This window comes from Barbus barbus (assembly GCF_936440315.1).
Source record: "Barbus barbus genome assembly, chromosome: 4".
Taxonomy (NCBI): domain Eukaryota; kingdom Metazoa; phylum Chordata; class Actinopteri; order Cypriniformes; family Cyprinidae; genus Barbus; species Barbus barbus.
The window spans coordinates 18,934,844-18,962,076 of NC_136732.1; the positions used below are offsets into that span (position 1 = coordinate 18,934,844).

Below are 27,233 nucleotides of genomic sequence, written 5' to 3' on the forward strand. Positions count from 1 at the left end.
AATTTTTTGTAAAAAGCGTATAAGGTCGCTAGAGACCCGAGGTATGTAAATGTGTAAGTATATATTTCCTGCCCAGCTATATTTACATATCCGATGACTCAATATGTGCAATGCATGTTTATTCCTCGAGGTGGCACTGTTTGATACACAATGAGGACGTGATGTTTCACTCATAATTACGGCAAGCATAAAACAAAAGAATATCATTAGCAAAAAATGAACTGGTTTTTAATGGCTTTACTGCAGAGAAATTACTGTACACAATGAAATATGTCACTGTCATTTGATGGTGGATGTGGTGAATAAGCTGCCAGTGATCAAAATATTGATTTTTAAATCATTGAAAACGATAGTTTTGAGAATATGGCTGAGATCGTGAATATGAGTCAGATGCTGAATATACTGTGAAGTGCGCTCTGACGATGACAGCGATGGTAAAATCATCTGCTCAAATCGAACCGTTCTACATTTCAAAAGGTAACGAAATATGCTTTATTTTATTCTTCTGTAATTGTTCTTAAAATATCAAGAGAGTCAGAGATCCATCCGTGCTAGATATATAGGTCCGGGTCACTAAAGACCCCGAATATGTAATAACGGTTGGCAAAACATTCATGCATTTAAGGGTTAAACTATTTATCCAGCTTGCATGCAACTCCTTGATATATGACCACTAAAATCATTTACCTTATCAGTGTCCTCTTCAACCACAGCTCTTCTGCTGGGTGACTGTTTGGTGGTGGTGGATTTTGACACCCTAAAGACAGGCTCAAGGGTTCCCTGAAGGAGTTGGGATGCTTCTTCTGTCGAGTGTGCAAATCTCTGTCCATGCCTTTGCAAAATATGTAAATGTATATGCACTCTATATGTATAACACCTTTCCAGTATCATTTTGCCAACAGTGACTTAATACAGCCAGGATACTGAAATTTTAACTGTAGAGTCTGTCATACCCTTCAAAACAAAACCTCTCCATCAACTGAATGCACCACCACTGGCGAATCAACGGCACCTCCTCCTAAAAGAGTGCAAAACACACAAAAATAAAAACAAACAAACAAAAGCACCACATAAAAGTAGTTTAAAAGTAGAATGGGATAAAATTCCAACACCAAAACTTCAGAAACTCATAACCTCGATGCCCAGACGTCTTCAAACAGTTTTGAAAAGAAGAGGACATGCTACTCCATGGTAAACATGCCCCCGCCCCAACTATTTTGAGACCTGTAGCAGGCATCAAATTTGAAATGAGCTCATTTTGCAGTAGCCCCTCACTGCAGAACAAAGATCCAGGGGGCGGGGTTGGATCTACATCTAGGGGGTGGAGATGGGTAGGTTTAGGGATCAGGGGGTGGAGACGGGTAAGTTTAGGTATATGTAAGGTGGGAGGAGTTGGATCTAGGTCCAACCACACCCCCTGGATCTTGTGTTCTGCAGTGAGGACCATCTCTCATTTTGTGCATAAAATTGTAAAATTTCTCAGTTTCAACATTTATGTTATCTATGTTCTATTGTGAATAAAATATTGTCTCATGTGATTTGAAATTCGTTTAGTTTTCATTTTATACAAATTTAAAAAACATCCCAACATTTCCAGAATTCGGGTTGTATACATATACTTAACTCTTCTAACTACTCATTTAATAATATAGTAATTCATTCATTTGATAAAGTGAGTATACAAACAATACCCCTTGAGGAGAATCTCAGGTCTAATCAAATCAATTTCATTATAACACAATACATTTAAATAGTGAGTTAGTCTTCATGTAAATCTTAAAAGGACCTAGAAAAAAAACATTATACAATACCTCACATAATATGAATCAATTATACATGGGTTTATGATTAGTGTGATTAAATGTATGCCCCATTTTGGCAAATTAACTGGCAATGCTGAAAAAGCCTTTCCTTTTCTAACATCTGTTTTATACTGGTGGTTTTCCAGCATGGCAGTGCAATTAAGGCTGTAAGTGGCATGAAAACAAACAATCTCTTCCTGTTTAGTCTTCAGTGCCAACTGAAATGCTGGACACTGGATTCAGTTTTATGGGCTTTCTGGGTGCAATGAATAACAAAATGACAGCTTGTTCCCACAGAAAGTATTTCTCACATGGGCACATTTTATGTGGTAAAATAATTCTGATGATATGATAGAAAAGAACTTCACATCTGCTTTACTGCTACATGAATATACATTGCTTTGATTATATACACTGTACAATGTTCATATTCAGTAAATTATTTAATTGTGTTTATTTTATAAAACATAAGTATAATTAAACTTGCACAATGCTGTGTCTTTTAAAACATATTTATTACATTTCAATGTGCATTAAATAAATGACACAAAATTAATGAACCAGGAAGAGCTCAAGGTCCATCAATCTTGAGCTCCATAAATCACAAAGTGAGCTTCAATGAAATATAAAAGGTGAACATAAAATGACGGACAATATAATGAAATAATAAAAAAAATATAACGTGTTTCAGTCTTCATGATTAAAAAATTCTTATTCATAATTATATAATGTATATAATTGTTATGCTTAACATTATTGTTTTGTCTTGTGAGATCTTGGTATAAACTTCAGTGTAATGGGAACCTTCGGCTGAAAAGCGGCATTCATCTCTAGAGGGATCTGAAGAAAACAAAGAGAGAAAATAAACAATAATTAATTAATTCAAGACGCAATGCACAGTCTGTCTCACATAACTCATGTATATCAATTCTAATTAATGACAGTCAATGTACCAACCTGTGTCTCTTTACATGTCTCCATACTGAAGTTCTGAAGCAGCTTCACAACAAGAAGTTTCATGATCATGAGTTTCAAAAAAAGATAGATGTAATGATAGACATCACCTCTCTGGTCTGAACTCATCAGGAGACTCCCAGAGCTGTGGATCACAATGCAAAACATATACAGGAATTCCAACCAGAGTGTCCTTTGGTATGGCCACCCCATTGAGCTCCAGTTTTTTTAGAGGACCTTTCTAAGCGTGGTGCAGTGGGAAGGAGACAGATTGATTCGTTGATGGCCATTTCCAAGTAATCCATTTTCATCAATGCATCATATTCATCGAGTCTAAATAAAAAACAAAAACAAAAAAAAACAAGACATACCCAATGCATATTTCATCTTTGTTCTAAACCTAATTCTTGTTTCTTAAATAAAACAACTGAACCCTAAAATCTAAAACTGCCTTAAGCTTGATTCTCTAGACAAAAACTATAAACAAAGCAGAAGCCAGTGTGCTCACATCAGGAGGGAAGTTTGTGTCAATCTCCTCAACCAGCTTTTCCAGGCAGTCTGGATTAGTAGCAAGATTATAGAGGAGGTAAGTGAGAGTGGTGCTTGTTGTCTCATAACCTCCGAGAATGAAGACAAAGGATTGGGAGAGAATCTCGTGGTCTGTTAGTCCTATCAAATTCACAAAACAGCATATTCAAAAACAAGTCACATTTGAAATGAAAGAGTCTAAAATGTGTAAATTCTGTACTGTCTCTGAAACCTTTGGCTGGTTGTTCATCTGTGTCCTCAAAATGATCACCAGGTATTTGATTCTGGAGCATGAGCTGGAGAAAGTCTACCCGACCCTGATGAAAAACACAAAGTCATTTCTGGTTCTTTGAAAGAGTGGCCCTAACAAATTTTTGGACAATTAAGCCACGAATAAGCTTAAGAGTGAAATAACATACATTTGATTCCTTGTTGTGCTCGTCCTTAATCTTTTTCAGGGCAGTATAGAAAAATTCCATAGACGACCTTGAAAAAAGACTTATGCCCATTTTTTCCCAAAAGATTTGCAACGGAGGGAAACAAGGCTGAAAAAAAAGAAAGAAATCAGATCTCAAAACAGTATTCATACATTCATGTAAATTAAGAGCTGTAAAACTAATTTATAATACAAATCAAAAAACAAATCCATTTTTTAAATGATAAAAATGACATACCTAAAATCAGAATGAGAGGGTTGAACAGACTGAACTTTAAAAACTTCTTGATGTTGGTAACGAAAGGATCATCTGCGTTGTTTATGGAGTCGATGTCAACGCTAAAGGAGGAGCTGGTGACCACATCCAAACTGTACGGACCCGCAACTCTGGAATAAAAATAGTGTTTGTTTCTTATTAGATGTATTATTTAGTGATAATTTTCACATCATTAAACATTTATGTGAAATTAGCTTTCTAACAAAGCTAATGTCGTCTAATATAATCATAATTAATATTATTAGCTTTATATAATAAATTAATTTTATGTGGTTTTATACATAGGAATTAACTGCAGTAAATACTTAAAGTTCATGATTGACTATGAATGCTTTTTATGTTTTGTTTAAAGACAGGTGTCACATACTTTTACTTTAACTGGCTGCTCGTGATCTTTCTTTTGCATGTTTTTAATAAAACGATCTGCATGTGTCACAGCTATGGGAAATATCTGAAACATATTTAGAAATAAGTGTTAGTTACATATGTGTCAGAGAGAACAACAAGTAGAGCATTAAATAATATAAATGTAAATATTATATAAAAGTTTATAATAAAAAAGTTTTTGGCGACAAAAACTTCTAAATAGAAGTGGAGAATACTGAGATTCTCAGTTTCTTCAGTCTGAGAGACTAGATGCCAATGTCTGAAACTAATGTCAAAGGAACAGTTCACTCTAAATTTGTTTCATATCTTATTTTGTCATACAAAGAATAAGTGAAGTGAAGTGAAGACCCATACTCGGAATTCGTGCTCTGCATTTAACCCATCCATCGTGCACACACACAGCAGTGAACACACACACACCGTGAACACACACCCGGAGCAGTGGGCAGCCTAAAGAAAATCATTCATATTTTAAACATGAGAGATGACAGATTTTTATGTTTGGGTGAACTATGGCTTTAAGGGCCTGCACTGTACCTCTTTCAGTCGACCACTTGTGAAATATGGAGAGAGTGAACTGCGGATTCTCTTCCATCTCTCATCTTTAACTACGGTTATTCCATCAGCAAAAGGGCCAGCAAGGTCTGCATTTGTTTCCTGTACAAATTCCAAAATTATGATGTTTACTGGGGCGTAAAGAAATCCTCAGCTTCCTGCCATTATCACACTTTCTGTACAACTTTGAAGGTGAGCTTACCCTTCTGTTAGTGAAGGTAGAATAACATTCTTTCACCATAATCGCTTTGATCATTTCCAGGTCAGTGACCATTAATATTGGGAGCCTTCCATCATAGATCCTGAGCAATGAAAGGAATATTGATCAGTTTACAGTCACAGAGATTCAGGCAAATACCTACACTACCATTCAGAAGTTTGGGGACAGTATATATATTTTTTAAATGGATACTTCTATTTAACAAGTATGCATTAAACAGATCAAAATTAACATTAAATACAAGTATAATGTTACAAAAGATTTCGGTTTCAAATAAATGCTATCATTTCGAGCTTTCTATTCAAAGAATCCTGACAAAAAGTATAACAAATATTCAGCAGAACAACTGTTTTCAAAATTGTCACATGATATGCTGATTTGCTGCTCAAGAAACATTAGCACATCAGCATATTAGGATGATTTCTGAAGTATCATGTGACACTGAAGACTTGAGTAATGATGCTGAAAATTCAGCTTTACATCACGGCAATTAATTACATTATACATGTATAGATGTATATTACATTATAATATTTCACAATCTTACTGTTTTTGTTGTAAAATAAATGCATTCTCGGTGAGCATAAAAGACTTAATTTAAACAAATCAATAAACCTCAGACTTTTGAATGATCTGTTGTGATCCATTAATAAAGCACCCAATTAGGAAATACATTTGAACTGACAATAAACCGGACTTAATGTAAATGTATGACTCCGACTCACCCCCAAACTTTTCCATACTTCTTAGCACACTCCATATCGAAATTGAAAAAACCCTAAAATACATTTGCATACAGACATAGAAGAAAGAGAGAAAAAGAGTCTTATTGCTCCAACATCATTGGAATGCTCTGTCCTATATTTTTCTACAGGAGTTACATAATTAATTACTCACTTTAGTGTATGAGAGAAATGTGCCAAAGAAAGGCCAAGGCCTTGGTCCCGGGATTCCCAGTTTCTTAAAAAATCCATGTGGCCAAACACCATAACTTCAGTGGGATCAATAACACAGATATCAGATAGCAAATAACCAACATGAGAATCCATTAGAAGTTATGAACTGTACAGTGTGATGAAGAACACAAATACAAGAAGACATAACACTGCTTAAATATAGATACTGAACTAAAAGCTGTAACACTATAACTCTATAACGACAGAATACTGTAGAGCCTAATAATAGTTTCTTCGACCTTTTATTGTTGTTTAATACTCACATATACAGGAGTGTTAGGACCAGAAGCACCAGGGTCCAGGTGACAGACAGAGATGGGAGATCAATCATTGTAAGACAGCTATCTGCCGAGCTCTGTATTCTTCAGTTGAAGTCCTACTGCACACCGATGCTGTTGGATTGTATTTATTTTCATCAGACTGGGAGTGATCCGGAAATGGGCGTGGCTTAAAGCTGAACATGACAACCAAATAAGGCAATACACGACAGGTTATTATAGTTAACACTTGACATTTTCACGTGTCGAGTTTCAACCGAAACCAAGTTTGTCTTAAGTGTCAAATAAAGAAGCACACCGATTTTACTCACCTTAGAAGACAGTAAAGCCCTACGACTTTTTAAAACACACTTCCTCTGTGTTCTGTTGCACAATAACAAAAGGTACGCCCTTTCATTGCATTTTAACAGTTCATAGTGACACCCATTGGACAAAAAGTGTAACTGAGTTCAGTCTTATATATTTTCTTTAAATAGCTTTTTGGGTGAACACAAAACCACATTAGTTTACATTCAGACCATAGAAAATTATGTAACCCTCTGGTGCTCTTCGGTCACTTTTGACCAAAAATTTTTTCTGTTTTAAATTTTTAAAAATCACAGCTTCACTGGAATGGTACGAAACTTGGTGACTTTTATGTCATTTGGAATGTGAACACACACACACACACACACACACACACACACACACACACACCTTTACAAAAAGTTGTCTTTGAGAATGTCTAAATATATATCCAAACCCACAACTTAATAAAAATAAGTATTTATGTCTAAAAACAATTAGAGACTTTATAGGCCTTTTATATAGAGCTATATATAGGAATCTATGGGCTAAACCATGGAATTGCAGATGCTTTTCTTATTTTACTCCCACCAGATGGCACTAATCTGGTTTCAAAACATGACAACATGAACTGTTGTGTCTGAAATCGTACCTTTATATTGTGCATCTTTAAGGCGATATTTGTAGTGGTGTCTGAAACCATAGTGGATATTATCGAGTGCACTCATTCAATCCCATAATGCACCTCAATAACAAGCGATGTACACTTACCTGCTAGGCTATATAAGTGACATGCTAAATGAACATCTGTGCTTTCTGTCTGTATGTATCAGCACTTTTGAAGGAACAAAAGTAACGGTTGTAGGATATTTTTTAAATAATTTTCAATGGGCACAAATTGATCAATTATTGCATAAATATTAATTAGTGCCATGAAATTATCGCAAAATAAAAAATATTATTGAACAAAAATATATTACATTGATTTTACTAGGGCGAAAAAAAGTCAAATTTTAGGTGTCCGATCACTTTTGACCGTGAAGAGCACACGTGTGTCTCCCAAATAAGGAGCACCAGAGGGTTAAAGAATGCAGATTTAAACTGAAAGGATGAACAGTGATTTTAGTATAATGATGTTGCTCATATACACTGATGCTCAAAAGTTTGGGATCAGTAAGATTTTTAATGTTTTTTAAGGGAGTCTCTTCTGCTCATCAAGGTTGTATTTATTCAATCAAAAATACAGAAACAAATGTAATATTGTGAAATCTTACTGGAAGTTCTAATGTTGGTTTCCTATTTTAAAATAGAATTTATTTCTGTGAGGCAGTGCTGAATTTTCAGCATCATTACGCCAGTCTTCAGTGTCACATGATCCTTCAGAAATCATTCTGATATGCTGCTTTATTATGAGTGTTGAAACTGTTGTGCTGCTTAATATTGTTTTTTGGAACATGTGATACTTTTTTCTTTGATTCTTTGATGAATACAAAGTTAAAAAGAGCAGCATTTGTTCAAAATAGAAATCTTTTCTAACAATATGTCTTTACTATGACTTTTTATTCATATAACACATCTCTCCTGAATTAAAGTATTAATTTCTTTCAAAAAAAAGAAAGAAAAAAATGTACTTATTTTAAACTGCAATAATATTTCACAAAATAACAGTTTTTTTTCTGTATTTTTGATCAAATAGATACAGCCTTGATAAGCAGAAGATATTTCTTTAAAAAACTTAAAAAATCTTACTGATCCCAAACCTTTGAGCATTTACATTTTTTACACTGATGATTATTATTATTTTGCACAACATTTATTGTTGTTAAGCTTTGTTACTTTTATATTTATCTGTTTCATGAATTGTTACAGTTTATTTTAAATTGTGCTGAAAAAAGGAAATTTTATGTATATTATACTTCACACCTTTCTCCTTCATTCAAATTATTGCAACAAAAAACTGTCTATAGATTCCTCAACATTCAGCCAACAGGCAGGACAGAGATACAAAATACAGCTAGTCTATTCTGTGATAAAAGTGATGAATTGATTAAATTCCCAAATCTGTGTAAAACTTTTTTTCTGTTATGATTTAATGTGCATGTTGACTTATTATCAATATGACATTGTATTTGGAGGCATTTAAGCGAACAACAAACATTTAATTTATCATAAAAAAATCTTTACTTCATGAACGTCCATGACATACACTTGTGCTAAAACAGTTGGTGGGATTGAAACAAACATTTCCATAACAGTACACTCTTGTTTGATTACTGTACTTCTTGTGTTGGCATTTTCAAGAACTGCAAAAATTCATACTTGTGAAAGAACAACGGAACTACTGTACGTCACTTCTGAAGAACACTACAGTGAACAACAAAATTCATACAAATTAATTCTAAAATCGCACTGTAAAATTACACTTTTTACAAGCCTGTAAAAAAGCAAATATTCAATCAAAAGAAGGAAATTGAAATATTTATGGCTCAAAAGTGCAGAACATATGTGCAAAGCAACCGCATACTGATTTCCTCACATACAATTCATACAATCGTTCATTAAATAATTTCAAGTGAGTGTTTGCAGTTCCTAAGCGAGGCCAAACAGACAGGAACAAAATAAGAAGAGTAAAAGCCAAAAAAAAAAAAAAAAGCTATGAACTTGTCGATATGTGTGAGAATGAGCACAAATCACAACACATCTGGCACAGTCTCACCGTCTGATTACACAGAGGCAGGGAACCAGAGCTGTCTGGCTTCTTCTAACAGCCTCTGTAGGTTTTCTTGCTGGTGAGTCTATAGAGAATATACTGAAAACAACCGTGCTTCATTATCCAGGCCGCGTGAACGCGAATCAAATCCATTAGAGAAGATTTACATTTCATGACCTTTACGATCTCGAGTGCAACATGTATATATAGCGATACTGACAGTGAGATGAGATTATTCAGACAAGAGTATACAGTAATTACAGTGTGTTTTTCACTTAGCTTTTTCCTTAAGTTGTTCAATGTGGTAAGGGCAGGATTGTTAAGTGTGAATATATGCCACTCTTTAGAGGAATGTCTCGTCACATGTACAGGCGTTTTCTGCTGCGTCCTGCTCATTAAAACCACAGACATTTATGCATCTCTCACAACCAAGGCTGTAAACAGGAGGGACACGTACATTAACAGTAACTCTGATTAGTCTTCGGTATTGGCGTAAAAAAATCATTTTTTCTCCCCTTCTCTTAATAATGATCTCGATCACTAATCGAGTACATTCAGGATCCAGCAACTCGATGAGCGGTCACATGTGATGTCTCTTGTAGTGCTTGTGGTGATAGTACTGTGCGAAACCAGAGAATTTCTTCTGCAACTATGTTGTCCAAGTCGCAAAGAGGGGTCCAGGTCCTCTTGTATGTCACACGAACGAGGAGAAGCCTGTGACGGGAGTCCGTGAGCCTGGTGCGGGCTGGCCGGCGGGGGTGTAGACCCCGCCAACGCTGTGCTGTGTGACCACTGTCTGATAGTAGGACTCGGTGTCCCCGCTGGCACATTCATCATAGGAACAGGCCAGCGTCTGCTTCAGCCCCTTCTGCTGCCGCTTCCACGAGTTGAAGTATGACGGGTCGCTCATGTAGTGATTCACGAATGAGTGTTTGATCGGCTCCTCTTCGCACTCGCTATCTGTGGCCTGATCATGGAAATATGAGAGGGGAAATCACACGCTTGGAAGATTTATGTTGTGGTAAGAGATAATGTACAGTCAGCTGGTCAAAGTAAACCCCAATTGACCCTTCACAAATACCCGCCCTCAGTCATTACTGTTGCTATGTCTGACAAGCCATGCTGCTCTCACGCCACACATCACATTCTCACGCAGTGAAAAATACATCACAGAGCAAACAGGAAACTGACAACATGCAGAGAGACAAGACAGAGCAGTAGGGATGGGCGATATGGTCTTAAAAATATATCACGATAATTTCTGGTATTTATTGCAATAACAATATCAATGATGATAATTCAGGGAAGCTTATGCATCCAGTAAGAGACAAAGGCTCCCTTGCGCAGAAACTCCACATATCTACACTACAGGAAATACCTAATATGGACAAAGGTATCCAGTTATCCTGTAGCTGAATAAAAGGCAGATAGAGAAATTTTAACTGAGGAAACTTGAATACAATAAACATACAATTGCGACAATATATGGTTTATCTGTGCTCTTCAAGCAATCTTGTTTTTTATTTTTTATAAGGATAAAGTATATTTATATCGCAATGCTAATTGATATAATGCTATAAAATAGTGTGATTTCTGCCTCATTCTGTGATATGAAACCACGTCTGATCACAAAGTTATTTCAAAGACTCGACTGATGTTATGAAGTTAATTTGGAGAAAAAGCATGTCAAGAAATTATGTCTTTGTTGGACAACAGGTTCGTAAACAGGCTCATACACATGTAAAACTGTACTGCACACGTGCTACAGTGGAACATTTATTCAAGGCTCAGACTGATTTTTTGTTGCATGTACTGCCCTGACCAAACCAGTTTCAGATTGTAGAAGGAGCTCCTCGTTTAGCGATATACTCCTCAATTTCACGTTCGCCTTCCGCAATGTAGCTCCGCACAGTCGCACACAGAAATATATCAACTATTGAAGACTAATTCTTATCGTGGGGAGAATATTTACCTGTATATCGCAAATGATAAGATATCGCCCATCCCTACAGAGCAGGTTACTTCTGGTCTGAAACAAAGTCTAAGCTTTCAAATTTTATTTTTAAGAAATTCAAACAATAAATACAGTTTTGTGGTTCTTTAATGAGCCGTGTCATATCACTGTAGCAGCTCAGTTCAAGCAGCACATGAACCGATCATCTCTTCCTCTTTACTAGCTATAGCGTGAAATAAACATGAATGAACATCAGAAGGTATCTTGTTTCAACCGCGAAAAGACGTCAATTCACACCACTTTTCAAGTTCAAATCCACCAATGTCAATCTACTCTTCGGTCTGGTTTGTTAGACAAAAATTGCAAATTCGGCGATATGATTGGTCAGATCGCCTGTCAATCAAACTCCTTGCGAAGGGTTAATAGGGTAAATATGCATCACTCCACCTCAGACTCGGATATCTCTGCAGGCCTCTCTGTCAGCGCGGTGCTCTCTGTGGAAACCACGCCATTGTAGTTGCTACAGATGTCTTCGTCGGAATAGCGCAGTCCGGCTGGATTGGGTCGGGGAGGGGACCTGCTTGAAGAAAAAAAGAAGTGGTAAGGGCGTATATGATATCAGTGAATTAAAAACTTGCTGTTTGTGCGTCTTGAGGAACATAATCTCTTTGTTTGCCTATCTCCCTCTATCCTAACCCTAAGTGATACTATAGCAACTTAAAGTGCATAGGTTTGGTAAAATTTTGTGGACAAAAATGATTGTCAATAGTGTTTCAATAGATAAAGCACAGCTCACTCTTAAGTCACTTTCAAACCAAGCAGCTTTCTGTTGGCCAGTCTGGCAAATTCGTTGAACCTGTTGCGAAATCTGTGTGGGGAACATGAAATTCCCAATCATGTGGATTCCTATCGAAATTACTACTTCAACACATTTACTGACTGGTTAAACTGGTAAGATAGCTTTTATGAAATATCACAAAAATGTCAAAACCGTATTGTGAATTCATCAGATGACTCATGCATAATCTGCGTTGTTACAGTACCTGGTGCCATTCTTCCTCAAGAAGACACTCTTGACATGAACAGGCCTGCTGTTGAGCTCTAAAGCCGTGAAGCCTCCATTGTCCAGCGTGACCGTCTCCTCCACCGTGGACACAGCTTTACCTACAGCAGTCAGCATATCATCATCACAGCAAAAACATCACCTGGGTCAAACTTTAATCGCTGTTTGCTGGACGGTGTGGGAGTCTGAGTGGGCGGACATGTTTATTTGGATGAACATGTATGCGAATTTACAGCACATAATGATTATGTGAGGGAGGATGGATGGATGTGTCACGAGAAGGCTGAAGAGGTTTAGTGCAAGTCACCTGTTCCACAGCTCTTGAACTTCCTGTTCTGTCCGTGCAAAACGAGACCAAAAACCACCAGCAACAGCAGAATCAGACTGCACAATGCCAACACGATGAGAAACCACCATTCCTCATAAAACGGGGTGTCCTGTTGGGCTGTTTATGACAAAAGAGAAATGGAATATAAAGAAATACAGAATTGTACATTGTTTACAATTTTTGCAGATTTTGGGCAGTCAGACTTGAAAGATTCCAATGAAATCATGTAGTGTATGGTGGGCACAGAAGCTTGATGATTCCATCCAATCTGAGGATATCAAATCTGATATTTTGAGCAAATTATGGAACACGTTGTTTTCATTTAAATGAACAGCCTTAAATAAGGGTCTAAAAGGTTTTAAGCTTATCCACTTTTGACCATTTCCTGAAGTAGATCAAAACGCTGTATTATTCGGCTGTATTGCTTTTGTTGTGCAGACATTCATGTGGTTGAATGAGTTTTTACAGCCACAAAAGACTGCCTACTCACTGTACACTGACCTAACCTGTGGCTGTAATGGGACATGTTTTGCAGGCACACATCAAAACCAAGATATCAACTTTGCTATTTTGGGCCAAAAGCACACCGACTGAAATTGTGGTTACCATTTGTATCCTTTCCATTCCCTTCCTTTCCCACTCGCTTGTAAGCAGCGTAATGGCTTAATTTATTCAATTGTACTTGTGTGCCACACTTGGTGCTCCAGTGAAAGTGATGTAGAGCTTGATGAAATAAGAGGGGACAAAATCCAAACACAAGTCACAGGGGATGCTTTTAAAACAGTGGTTTTCAAGCTTTTTTCTTTTTAAATTGAAGCGACCCATATATATATATATATATATATATATATATATATATATATATATATATATATATTAGTGCTGTCAAACAATTAATCGCATGCAAAATAAAAGTTTTTGTGGTGTGTGCTCTGTATATATATATATATATATATATATATACTCACCTAAAGGATATATATAAATACACACACATGCATGTATATTTTTAAGAAAAATATGTTGTTTATATATTAAATATATTTATACATAATATAAATATGAATATAAATGTATACATGTAAATATGTTCAAAATATATACTGTATGTGTGTGTATTTATATATACATAATAAATATACACAGTAAACACACATATATTATGTTAACAAAAACTTTTATTTTGGATGCAGCAAAAAAAAAGGTTTGACAGTACTAATAATACATACGTACAGTATATATACATATATATATATATATATCGTGAAAAGGTTCATTATTTTTTGTAACATTTCAAAAAGTGAAACTTTCATATATTGTAGATTCATTACATGTAAATAGGGCTGCAACAAACGATTATTTTGATAATCGATTAATCTAACGATTATTAGAACGATTAATCGACTAATCATCAATTATTTCACTGATTAAGCAGTAAACTTTGATTATTCAGCTTTTGCAATTAGTTAAAATATTAAGTTATACATATTCTAACATAAATAAAGGTTACTTCAGCTTTAGAAAAGCATATTATGTAATTAGAATTATTATACAATTCATTGGTAACACTTTACAATAAGGTTCATTAATTAACATGAACTAAGAATGAACAATACTTCTACAGCATTTATTAATCTTAGATAATGTTAATTTCAGCATTTACTAATGCATTTATAAAAATCACAAGTTGTGTTTTTTAGCATTGTTAAATGCACTGTGAACTAACACGAACAAACAATGAACAACTGTATTTTATTAACCAACATTAACAAATTAATACATAAATATAATAAATGCATTGTTCATTATTCATTCATGTTAATTAATACATTAACTAATGTTAACAAATGATACCTTATTGTAAAGTGTTACCAATTCATTATACAAATAGATGTATTTGGCACACAAAATGAGATGACAGACAGAGACATTCACCATTTAATTAGCTACATGAAAAAGTAACTAAATGACATCATTCTACCTAACATCTCCTTTTGTAAGTCACATAGATAAGAAACTAAATAAAGGTAAGTGATAAGATGCTTTGGATAAACTATCTTATTCACAACATAATGTCTTCAGATACCTTATAGGGTTATGATAACCAAAACAGTCCTTTGTAAGTCAAACTGTTACTTTAATGAAAATATTTTTTTCCCACTAATAAAAATATTTTATCATTAACTAGCTCCACACTGGAGAGCTGCTTTATAACAGAAAATCAAGTTGTAATTCTAACTGAAAGCAACACTGACTCTGGTGTTTCATATTTAATACCGTAAAGCTGCTTGAATTAAGGCTATTGCATAAAGTACTATAAAAATAAACATGATGTGACCGGACTTTCCTGGAGTAACGTTACTGAACTGCAGAGCTCATGCAAACATCCGCATCGCTGTAATCAGAAGCATCTTTTACTGCTGCTTTCACACTGCTGTCAGTTTTTGTTGTGCTTATTTCGTTACTGAGAGGAAAGCGCACAATATATATTTACATATTCATCCAAACGCGCTCAGGTTCGGATATATTTGCTCTGAAGCGCTGCGTGTGTCTTCTCTTGAATTGCATCCAGGAGGGCTGAATTACACTTGCACTACAGCGCCACACTGGACAAACCACAGTATTGCAGGCTCTAACATTAGGTCATATGAGATCAAACGACTACTCGACAACAAAAATATTTGTTGACAATTTTTATTTTCGACGTTATCGATAATGTTGACTAATCGTTGCAGCCCTACATGTAAAGTAAAACATTTAAAAAGTTTTTTTTGTGTTAGTTTTGATGATTAGAGCTTACAGCTCATGAAAATAAAAAATCCAGTATCTCAAAATATTAGAATATTTCCTAAGGTCAATCAAAAAAAAAAAGGATTTGCAAAACAGAAAAGTTCAAGTTCTTTCAAATATGTTCATTTATGCGCTCAATACTTGGTCGGGGCTCCTTTAGAACAAACTCCAGCATCAGTGAGGTGTGGCATGGAAGCGATCAGCCTGTGGCACTGCTGAGGCACTATTGAGCCTTCAGCTCGTCTGGATTGTTGGATTGACTGTTTCTCATCTTTCTCTTGAAAATATCCCATAGATGGACCAACACCAGCAGACGTCACGGCACCTCAAATCATCACTGACTGTGGAAACTTCACACTGGACTTCAAGCATCTTGGATTCTGTTCCTCTCCACTCTGCCTCCAGACTCCAGAACTTGATTTCCAAATGAAATGCAAAATTTACTTTCATCTGAAAAGAGGACTTTGGACCACTGAGCAACAGTCCAGTTCTTTTTCTCCACAGCCCAGGTAAGACGCTTCTGACGTTGTCTCTGGTTCAGAAGTGGCTTGGTAGCCCTTTTTCTGAAGACGTCTGAGCGTGGTGACTCTTGATGCACTGACTCCAGCTTCAGTCCACTCCTTGAGAAGCTCTCCCAAGTGTTTGAATCAGCTTTGCTTGACAGTATTCTCAAGCTTGCGGTCATCCCTGTTGCTTGTGCATCTTTTCCTATCCAAATTCTTCCTTCCAGTCAACTTTGCATTTAATATGCTTTGATACAGCACTCTGTAAACAGCCACACCTTTCAGTAATGACCCTCTGTGACTTACCCTCTTTGTGGAGGGTGTCAATGTTCGTCTTCTGGATCATTGCCAAGTCAGCAGTCTTCCCCATTATTGTGATTTCAAAGAACAAGAGATACCCGGAATTTATACTGTAGGGATGGTCATTAATTGAAACTCAAATGTAAATATTCAAATATTTTGAGAAACTGATTTTTGATTTTCATGAGCTGTAAGCTCTAATCATCAAAATTAAAACAAAAAAAACTTTTGAAATATTTTACTTTACATGTAATGAATCTAAAATATATGGAAGTTTCACTTTTTGAAATACGTTACAAGAAAAAAAATGAACTTTTTCACAATATTCTAATTTTTTGAGATGTACCTGTAGAGAAATTTAGTGTTGAGCAAATTTAGCAGCTAAATTTCCCTAAATTTGTTCTGCTGAACATTTTGGATGACCTGAGGGTGAATACATTTTCTGCAAATTTTCATTTTTGGGTGAACTATTCCTTTAACGTTCATTTAACTTATCCAATTGGTAGATTTCTTTTCTTGTTTTAAGCATAAACTTACCGTATTGACCAGAATATAAGACAATGTTTTTTTCTTCGAAATACATCTGAAAAAACGCGGTCGCGGTTATATTCAGGGTCTAGACCTGGTCTAGACTTTGACATGTCAATAATACACTCACAACAATAGATGGCGCCAAACGCATAAAACGAGTGTGCCATGAAATATGTAATTTAATTTGTGTTTTAAAGATCGCGAGTGAAAAAAAGAAAAAGAAAAGCTTACAGCGGCATGAGTCGTGACTGTCATGTTAGCCTGATGGGAACAAACTGCCTCTGTAAGTGATTTTAAAACATAAGACAGTACCCAGATTTGAAGACTTCAATAAGATTTCACTTAATAAAATTTTGGTAGGCTACTATGAGATTGATTGCCTAAATGTTATATAATTCAGATGGGCCACCTGTTATTTTTATGGTAGCTACATCAAAAAGTGTATATTTTTAAATGTCATTGTTGGTACAAGTATTTATCATACTTTCAAAACAAAAAATAAAATAGGAAAAATACGCAATATGAAAATAATTTAAGAAAAAAAAGTGTTTTACAGAAAAAAACAAACAAGATTTGGTTTTCAAAAAGCCTTTTTCCAAAAAAAGGGGGGGTCATCTTATAATCAGGGTCATCTTATATTTGGGTCAATATGGTACTTTTAGATTTTTTTTCTTTCAGAAAACAAGACTTAATATCATATGTCATTTTGCTTATCAAATAAATGTATCTTGATTTAAGATTGATTTAATAGTTAAACACAATGAAAAACAAGACTTTTGTTCACAGTGTGATAGCTTTCTCAACAGATTCTCATAGGCAGCAATGAGCTTAAATGGAGAACACTGGGAGAAGTCACATTATTCTCCTGTAATCTCATGTCTTCTTTCAAAAAGATTAAGATTTCCAAGATTTATCAAACTGTGCCAAGATTAAGTGTGAAATCAAATCAGAGAACTCAATATGAACTCAATCACTCCTCATCTGAGCAATACATTCATTTTATATTCATATACTCTTAACTAAATGTCTACAATTAGTTAACTTGTGTATTTTTATTTATCCTACCGAATTTTAGTAGAAACATGTGAGTTGAAGTTTACGAAACATGTCTGAAAGCTTCATTAAGACTTGCCAGCCAAGAAAGTGGAGCTTTTCCAGAAGGACATGGTACAAACAGTTCATGTGGGTGTAAAAGTCACATTAGAGCTAAATAATACCAACAGTAATTGATGCAACACCCTGTCAAAATCTCTTTGATGACTCATCTCAGTACAGAAGGCCTTGAGGAGAGTGTAATTACCTGACATGGCAGCAGAGGGTGCACTCGGCTCACCGTAGCCGAACTCATTGACCGCCAGAACTCTGAACTGGTAGCTGATACCCTGCCGTAGGCGGTCTAGACTCACCGAGTGAGAGGCACTGGTGGGAGGCAAGTGGCGCACAAACGTATCCCACATCCCTTCATCTGCAGAGAGCAAGGTCACTTCCAGTGAAAATGTCATTGTGCACTTGGTAGCACTAAGTTCATTACTGTGTCCCATTTCACTTAGCAGATGCTGACATCAAGAGAGCAGCTAGCAGCTGTTTCATTGCCAGACAAGCAATGATGTTCAATGTGAATGAAACCATATTGACATGGAAAGGGCAGTTATACCAATGTATCCAAGTAGCAATGGCAAGTAAATGTTCAGTAGATTATTTCAGACCAACATTCAGACTCCTAAATTAACACTCGTCAAGTGCCAAATGTGAGTAGAAATTAGTTTTGGCTGATAACTTTTCTAGGAGCAGCAACATTACATGGTTTGAACGGAAAAAACAAACAAAAAAAAACTTAGTGATCTTCTAGCAATTTTTAGCTCAGTGAAAAAAAATCTGAGGCTCATCTAAGATTCCTAAATTTTTTTCTCTATAACATGTGGCGACACATAAACCACCAAAATAGAAATACATGGAACTGTAAATGATGCACTGAATGATACAATGACCTTCATTGTACAAATAAGCAAAAAAAAAAAAAAGAGAGAAAATAAATAAATAAATACATAATGAAATACAGTTGGCTGGTAAATAATTAGATTAGCAGATTTGTGGCAAAAAGAAATTGACTGCAATAAAGCAGCATTTTGATTCTTGGTGAAACCAAAGATTTAATGATGCTACATGAAAATAATCACTATATACAGTATATTATAAAACTATTAAAAGCAATATTAAAAAAACACACACACACAATATTTTAGAAGTACTTAACCAATGTAATAGTTTTTTTATTTTTTATTTTGAATTACCTTTCCATATTTTCAGTTTTTAGTTTAAATATATATATGTATTTCCATAAATTTTATCCCTATTTGCACGGGATTAGTATTACCTGGTGACCTCCAGTCATTTGTAATAATTGCGGAGGTCGTCTGTGATCTTAATCCCGTGCGAATCGGCCATGTCTGTAATTTGTAAAGTAAAAATTCCCCCGCAAATGACCTACCATATTTCGCCGAACACGAGGTCCTGTGATAATTTTAGTCCCGTGCGAATCGGTATCTCTGTGATTTGGCCAGAATTTGGCGGGTCGTATATAATTTTTCAAGGTTTTTGTTTCCTGTGCGCCTTTTTATCCATCTTTCGCAAACAATGGAGCTGCGATGGAGTGTTTGATAGTATTTTGGGTGCTGTCATATCGCTACACTACACAATTTGCAGAAAGAGAAAGCTGTAAAGGTTTTGAGGTTAATGTGTTACAAATAAATCTAGCATAAAGCTTGAGATATTATTTTAACCTGGTGAAATGTAAATAACATGACACAGGGCACGAAACTATATTACCGTATTGACCCGAATATAAGACGACCCCCCCTTTTTCCAGATGTACCTTTTGGAAAAAGGCTTTTTGAAAACCAAATCCTGTTTGTTTGTTTCTCTCTCTCTCTGTAAAACACATTTTTTTCTTAAATTGTTTTCATATTGCATATTTTTCTTATTGTAATTTTTGTTTTGAAAGTATGGTAAACACATTTTAAAATATACACTTTTTGATTTAATATAAAAATAACAGGCAGCCCATTTGAATTATTTAGGCTATCCATCTCATAGTAGCCTACCTAATAGTTTCTTTTATAAAATCCATCTAATTGGACCATAGAACGGGACTCTCAAAGCCTTGACATCCGGGTATCCGGGAGAAAAATCTGTAAATTCGAGTAAAATCACAGGCTTCGCTTATCCCATGCGAATGTACCACATGAAATTCAGATGTGTGTATGTGTGTGTGTGTGGGGGGGGCGGCTCAGTCCAACAGACATGGTTCCCAGATAATACCAATCCCGTGCGAATATGGCTTTTGACTTATTTTTATTCACCATAACCTTACTTATTTCAGTTAGTTGCAATGGCGACTTTTTTTTTAAGTTTAAATTTCTCATTTAACATTTATATTTTATTTTGGTAACACTTTAAGGTGTCCTTGTTACACATGTCACATATACTTACTGTTATAATAGCAATTATAAATGCATAATTATATGCAAGTAACCGTAAACCAAACCCTAATCCTATCCCTAACATATAGTAAGTACATGTAGTTCATTCATATTACTCAGTACTTAAATGTATAATTACACTGTAACAAGAACACCTTAAAATAAAGTAACCTTTATTTTATTTCAGATTACTGAGATTTCAGAGGTTTTCAGAGGTTTCAACTTGGTTGGTGGTTGAAAAAGTGCAAAAAACTTTGGCACTACTTTGATTTTCCTTAAATGTTTAATTGCTGCTCTAAATTGACGTTTTTGAAATATTTATAGTGAATATTCAATAAAAAAGTGAATATATTAATAGCATGTTTTGATTGATGTACCTGATGGGCGTGCTTCAATCACATAGCCAGTCACATGTCCTGCTCCTGTATCTCCTGGTGTCCAATGGATGTTGAGCATGGATCCTGTCTTTGTGATTGACATTTCTACAGGAGATCCAGGAGACCCTAAACAGAGAGGAGAGTGTGCAGTGAACTGAGAAGAACAGGCGAGCGATCCGACCCTTGTGAGTGAAGGTCTAAAGCTAAACCAAACGCCTACACCACTGTGAGATATTGATCCAAGCAGGTGTTTTTTCACAGCCTGGATTTTTGACACCTCTCGCTGAGGAGTGGGGAATGTAAGCTGTGCTCAGCGACCCTGAGAGGTTTGCTGATCTGTTTTTGTTTGGTTGTGTAGCTCACCTTTGACAGGACCTGCTGTGATGTTGGCCTCTGCCTCAGGCCCGTAAGCAATAGTCCTGGCCTGCACGCGGAAGCAATAGGTCACACCCTTGGTCAGGTCACGCACCTTCAGCCAGCGCTGCCAGCTGCCACGGATATCCACCGTTACCACTTTAGTCACACCTAATGTGCACATACACACACAAGACAGCACAATTACACACTACCGCATGAACAAACATTACAATGCAACAGCATCTTCTTACCTTGGAACAGCGAGTCAAAATCAATTATGTACGATAAACTATGTTGACATTAAGAAATATTATTAAAGTCAGCCATTTTCTGCTTCTGGCTTTGAGAAAATTCAACACAGAGCCATGGAAGCAATAAGAAGAAAATGAGTTTTATATAAACAACTCATCACATCATCATCAAACATCAAAACACTACTAGCGATGTTAAAAAAAAGCCACAGTTCGAACCAGAACATTATGAGAGAGTCTGATGCAGTAGAAACATGCAAACCTTGAATAGGAGCGCTGGGCTCATATACCACTCTGTAGCCTTCCACCACACCGTTGGGGGACAGCGGGAAACCCCAAGACACATTCAGAGTGCTGCTGGTCACCTCGGAGAAACTGATGAAGCTGGGAGCGCTGGGGGCTGTGAGACCCGTGTAGTTTGATCAATGCAACAAATACAAATTACGTTAAAGCAATAAGCCATTAACCAGGGTTTTTACCATGATTATACAGTGTTCTTATGCATAACGTAACCACAAGAAGATCTTGACCACATTACAGTTTCGTATTATAAATCAAATTATTTAATTTGTTTCAAAGAGCCATATTGTATGCACAAGATCCGGAAAAAACCAAGCAATTGGCTAAGCAAATACATATGAAAAAACAATACGATAAAATAAACAAACTAAAATGACTTTTAATATCTATGGAAAGCACACTTTCTCTCTTGATGGATCACTGAAATATTAAAAATATTTAAAGGAAAGAGGCTTATTGCTTGTACAAAACAGCAATATGACAAATGACTCCAATAATATTGTTGTTTTGTTCATAACTTAAAACATGCTTCCTTTCATTTAACTTATCACAATAATTGCTGCTCAATTTCAGATCATTTCATGAATATTCAGAGTTTAAATAATGAGAGCTTTATTAATTTGTCAAATAATGAGAGCTTTATTAATTTGTCAAATAAGTGTACTTTTTGTTAACATTTTGCAGAAAATAATCTTTAAAAATTCACTAGTTTTTATTTTTATAAGTTAGAATTTTTTCTGTGAATGTTTAATAAATAATATTAATTTTAGTATTAATACATTTTTAGTATTAAGGTTTTATTTAATTATTTTTTTTTTTACAGTTGCTAAGCATCACAGCAACTTACTAAAAGCATATTAATATAAAATTTAATTGGTATGTGTCACAGGTGTGAGTACATTGCCTATTTCGCAACTGCTTTAAATGTGGCACATCCAATCCAATTTTAGAGTCTGATGTAATATGTTAAATAAAAACAAACCTATAAAAGTGACTATATCCCACTCTCTCAGTTATTTTACAGTGCTAGCTATGCAAATCTGTTCTCTTACACAAATGCAGCTCGTTGCTTTAGGAAATGTCAAAGAGAGGTAGAGTTGGTGAGTTTCCACTATTTGAACAAATGAGGTCACATCAAGACCATTTGAATAATTTTCAAATAGTTTTTTTAGGTGACTTGTGGGTAACAAGCCCCTCCCTGTCATTTCAGGTCAAATCATTCCCTGCTTGTGCGTAATTCATTCCGACAACATTTATAGAGTGAATGATTTAATGCAGAACACATGAATTGCTAATGTGAATGATGCAACGGTGATATAACGCAGTATGCTCCAAAATATGATCAGGTGTCGACCTGGTTTTCATGCATGGAGAAGAACAATATGGAAGTGGACGTGTTGCCCTTGGCGCACTGTCTGCGTTCAGATTGATAGTTTAGCCTTAAAAGGTGTAACGGTTTGTGCTCAGGTCAGAGGGGGCCTCTGTGATTAGTTGTGAATGGAAGTTTAATGGCCGTTAAGATGATTTGTGCAGATGCTCACCTGCCTGAAGAGTGCGCCCCCTCCTGGGCTCACTGAAGGGACCGTCTCCAGCAGCATTGAAGGCGGACAGCTTGACCATATGGTATGTGTAGCTGGTCAGGTTCTTCAGTCTCATGCTGGTTTCAGGCCGGAAGAGAATCTTAACTCTCTCGGTTTCATTCTGATTGTCCATCTCCCAGTAAAGAATCTACAGGCAACAAAATGAATGAATAAGACAAAAAGACTTGCTTCTGCTAAATGCTTGGATCATAAAATTAAAAGGAAACACCCTGTTGCTGCTAGAGAGAGAAAGATTTCCTGGAGCAGATCTAGAGAGGTGGTGCTGGGGAGTTGGTGGGATAAGATGAGAACACGTATAGCACACAGATGCATTCACTGAATACATGATGCTTTATTAACAAAGTTCGGGAGGAGTGCGTCAGATACTTAGCCTAATTAACACAGGAGGTTCGCACTCAAGTTAATCAATGCACGGATATAAATACAACTGACATACCTCTATTCACTTGACGGATAATCAGCATTCGGTTTGCACCTTTTACCATTACATCTCAGACTCAACGCGTCGCGTCCAAACAACGAGACCTATACTGAGGATTTTTCGGATCCTCCGGCCAATCTGCTGGCCCCATGATCGGTCTTTCTCCTCCAGACATGGCCGCCGAGGTCCAGTGCTTTGTCGCGGCCGTTACTCTTTGCTCGACGCTGAGGCTACCACTGGCATCGCTTCCATCATCTTATCATTCGGAAGCAAATATCCGTGCCAACAATCCCTCCGATCGGAAAGTGGTTCGTATTTAAGCCTGAGGCAAACACTGATTAATTCCGACGCAACGTCCTCGCGGAGAGTAAACAAAGCAGATTTACATGATCTATTCTTCACTGCGCAAACCACCTTCCCTCCTAAATCCACTCCAGCCGCCAAGGCGGCCAATAGATCGAGAAAGGCACCGAACTCGCCTCGCTCGACACCACCATCGTCTCTACGAGCGTCGGGTCGCAGCAGCAGGCCTTCAACGAGCCTGGGCCGCGCCCCAGTTCTCACCACAGCAAAGCCTCACTCGCTTCCCGCTTCGGCTCAGCCTTCACCGTGGCTCTCCCAGCTGCAGCGCCGTATGCAGCCGGGCCTCTAGCTTCTGTTTCCAGATGCTAGCGCGAGGCGGCCTCCGCTAGCGGCGCAACCACAAGTCTTTCCAAATAATTCTCAGGTAAAATCGCTAAAGGCAGGTAATTTGTTGATCAAAGTTGTTAAAGGACGTCACGACATCATTGGACGTTAATGTCACTATGTAACCATGACACAAGTGCTTAGGATACACACTGGAATTACTCAAACTTTCCTTATTTTTCACCAGCATTTTTACCTATAATTAATTTACACATTGCATTTCAATAAATGGACATAAGATGGATAAGATTAATTTAATTTTATGGTTAAAACCAACAGTGGAATAGGAAAATTTCACAGTTGATCACAGTGGACCAACAGTAAATGATTAACAATCATAGGTACAAACAAAACAACAACAAAAAAAGCATTTTATTACTTTACCATTTTTTAAAGGTTGCCAAATAATTTTTTAAATCACCACATTTGTTGCTAGTTGCTTGAAAAACAAGTTACTAGGTTAGTGCAACAGCCTCTCAGTCAAGCAACCTTGGCCCTTTAGTCTGTCTGCCGGCGAGGCTCAACCATCCGACGCAGTGAGTATTGATCTCCCGTCGGATGCCGCAAGAACCTCCCGGCCAGACAACCCCTTCCTTTTCCATCCCACGGTCGGCGAGGCTTACCCGCCCGACGCCGTGTGTATTGACCTCCAGTCGGACATCGGCGAGAGCCTCCCCGATTTCAGTTTTCCCTTTCCCTTCAGTTTTGTCTTCAGCAAGTGAAATGCATGCTCAATCGGATTCAGGTCAGGTGATTGACTTGGCCATTGCATAACAGTCCACTTCTTTCCCTTCAAAAACTCTTTGGTTGCTTTTGCAGTATGCTTTGGGTCATTGTCCATCTGCACTGTGAAGCGCTGTCCAGTGAGTTCTGAAGCATTTGGCTGAATATGAGCAGATAATATTGCCCGAAACACTTCAGAATTCATCCTGCTGCTTTTGTCAGCAGTCACATCATCAATAAATACAAGAGAACCAGTTCCACTGGCAGCCATACATGCCCACGCCATGACACTACCACCACCATGCTTCACTGATGAGGTGGTATGCTTAGGATCATGAGCAGTTCCTTTCCTTCTCCATACTCTTCTCTTCCCATCACTCTGGTACAAGTTGATCTTGGTCTCATCTGTCCATAGGATGTTGTTCCAGAACTGTGAAGGCTTTTTTAGATGTCGTTTGGCAAACTCTAATCTAGCCTTCCTGTTTTTGAGGCTCACCAATGGTTTACATCTTGTGGTGAACCCTCTGTATTCACTCTGGTGAAGTCTTCTCTTGATTGTTGACTCACATACACCTACCTCCTGGAGAGTGTTCTTGATCTGGCCAACTGTTGTGAAACTGGTGTTTTCTTCACCAGGGAAAGAATTCTTCGGTCATCCACCACAGTTGTTTTCCGTGGTCTTCCGGGTCTTTTGGTGTTGCTGAGCTCACCGGTGCGTTCCTTCTTTTTAAGAATGTTCCAAACAGTTGTTTTGGCCACGCCTAATGTTTTTGCTATCTCTCTGATGGGTTTGTTTTGTTTTTTCAGCCTAATGATGGCTTGCTTCACTGATAGTGACAGCTCTTTGGATCTCATCTTGACAGTTGACAGCAACAGATTCCAAATGCAAATAGCACACTTGAAATGAACTCTGGACCTTTTATCTGCTCATTGTAATTGGGATAATTAGGGAATAACACACACCTGGCCATGGAACAGCTGAGAAGCCAATTGTCCCATTACTTTTGGTCCCTTAACAAGTGGGAGGCACATATGCAAACTGTTGTAATTCCTACACCGTTCACCTGATTTGGATGTAAATACCCTCAAATTAAAGCTGACAGTCTGCAGTTAAAGCACATCTTGTTCGTTTCATTTGAAATCCATTGTGGTGGTGTATAGAGCCAAAAATGTTAGAATTGTGTCGATGTCCCAATATTTATGGACCTGACTGTATATATATATATATATATAACAGTTACTGCTGATCCTCTAATCTGACTGGACAAGAGACTTTTTCTGTTGATATTTCACCTGCGTGTTCTAGACGGGCTGTCATTCAGTGCAGTTTCATTGTTACGCCACAAGGTGGCGGCAAGGGACTGTCTTTGAGTGAGTCTTTAAACCGTTCATTCAACTACACGTTCAAAAATGCTGATTCATTCAAAGAGAGATGTAATGAAACACTTTTGAAATCATTTTAACTTTGAGTGCCACTTTTAAAGGTTCTGCTGACCAGCAGATCGTCGATGCTCAGACAGAGATTTCACTTTCCTTGGACGTGACTCGGCCTGAAGGACAGACGCAGGTAATCGCATGCGCTCAGTCAATCTCTCTCTCATTCTACTGAGCCTCTGTACAAATCAGCATGGTACACATTATATTATCATTACTAACTTATTTAATATTCAGTACACATGCATGAAGTGTAAAATTAGAAGGGCATAACCTTACGAAAAAAGAAAACGCACAAATATTGCGGTTATTGCATTTCTCTGCGGTTATGCTCGTCAATATGCGGTTATCACGACAGCCCTACGTGAGCTGCAAACTAATACAGAGAAGTTTTTTTTGTCATAGCTGTTACTATGGATGGGTGGATTCATGTTACTATATTGCATATCTTGGCACATCTGGAATGCTGTATTGGCCAATCAGCATTGAGCACAATAATCTAACTTGTTCAATCCACTTTAGTTATATTACACAAATGGTCATACAAACTCTTTAAAGAACAACTTAAATGTACAGAGGGCTTATAGTCTCTTTTACTGAACATGCAGAATGGAAGCATTCAATGAAACAAGGATCTCTGCATTAACATGAATCTGCCATATTAGTGCCAGGACATTTTTATATCAATTTCATGCATATTTCAGCAGATTTTCACTTAACCCTCACCCATGATCATTATTTCATGA

The 27,233-nt window shown here is 36.9% G+C and overlaps 1 protein-coding gene and 1 pseudogene across 3 annotated transcripts in view; both read right to left on the reverse strand.

The window, feature by feature from the left end:
* Positions 1-2,421: 2,421 nt before the first annotated feature.
* LOC306862596 (cytochrome P450 3A40-like) lies at positions 2,422-6,814 on the reverse strand (annotated as a pseudogene). Its single transcript, XR_013785806.1, has 13 exons — positions 6,705-6,814; positions 6,379-6,569; positions 6,057-6,150; positions 5,885-5,937; positions 5,142-5,241; positions 4,922-5,041; positions 4,361-4,448; positions 3,959-4,105; positions 3,704-3,829; positions 3,517-3,601; positions 3,265-3,425; positions 2,760-3,089; positions 2,422-2,642 (listed from the first exon to the last, which is right to left on the reverse strand). The product of XR_013785806.1 is annotated as a cytochrome P450 3A40-like (transcript).
* A 1,776-nt stretch (positions 6,815-8,590) lies between these two features.
* The window catches only part of LOC306868710 (protein sidekick-1-like), a 377,664-nt gene continuing 359,021 nt past the window's right edge, over positions 8,591-27,233 (reverse strand). The window contains exons 37-45 of one of the 2 annotated variants that reach the window (XM_079415005.1): positions 23,163-23,349; positions 21,584-21,721; positions 21,077-21,238; positions 20,714-20,839; positions 18,158-18,322; positions 12,713-12,850; positions 12,386-12,500; positions 11,790-11,919; positions 8,591-10,355 (exon numbers count right to left, since the gene is read on the reverse strand). In XM_079415005.1, the coding sequence (XP_079271131.1) occupies positions 10,083-10,355; positions 11,790-11,919; positions 12,386-12,500; positions 12,713-12,850; positions 18,158-18,322; positions 20,714-20,839; positions 21,077-21,238; positions 21,584-21,721; positions 23,163-23,349 (1,434 nt within the window). In that variant the 3' untranslated portion in view covers positions 8,591-10,082. Of the gene's footprint in view, positions 10,356-11,789; positions 11,920-12,385; positions 12,507-12,712; positions 12,851-18,157; positions 18,323-20,713; positions 20,840-21,076; positions 21,239-21,583; positions 21,722-23,162; positions 23,350-27,233 lie in introns of both variants that reach the window. The other variant, XM_079415004.1, reaches the window with a different exon arrangement.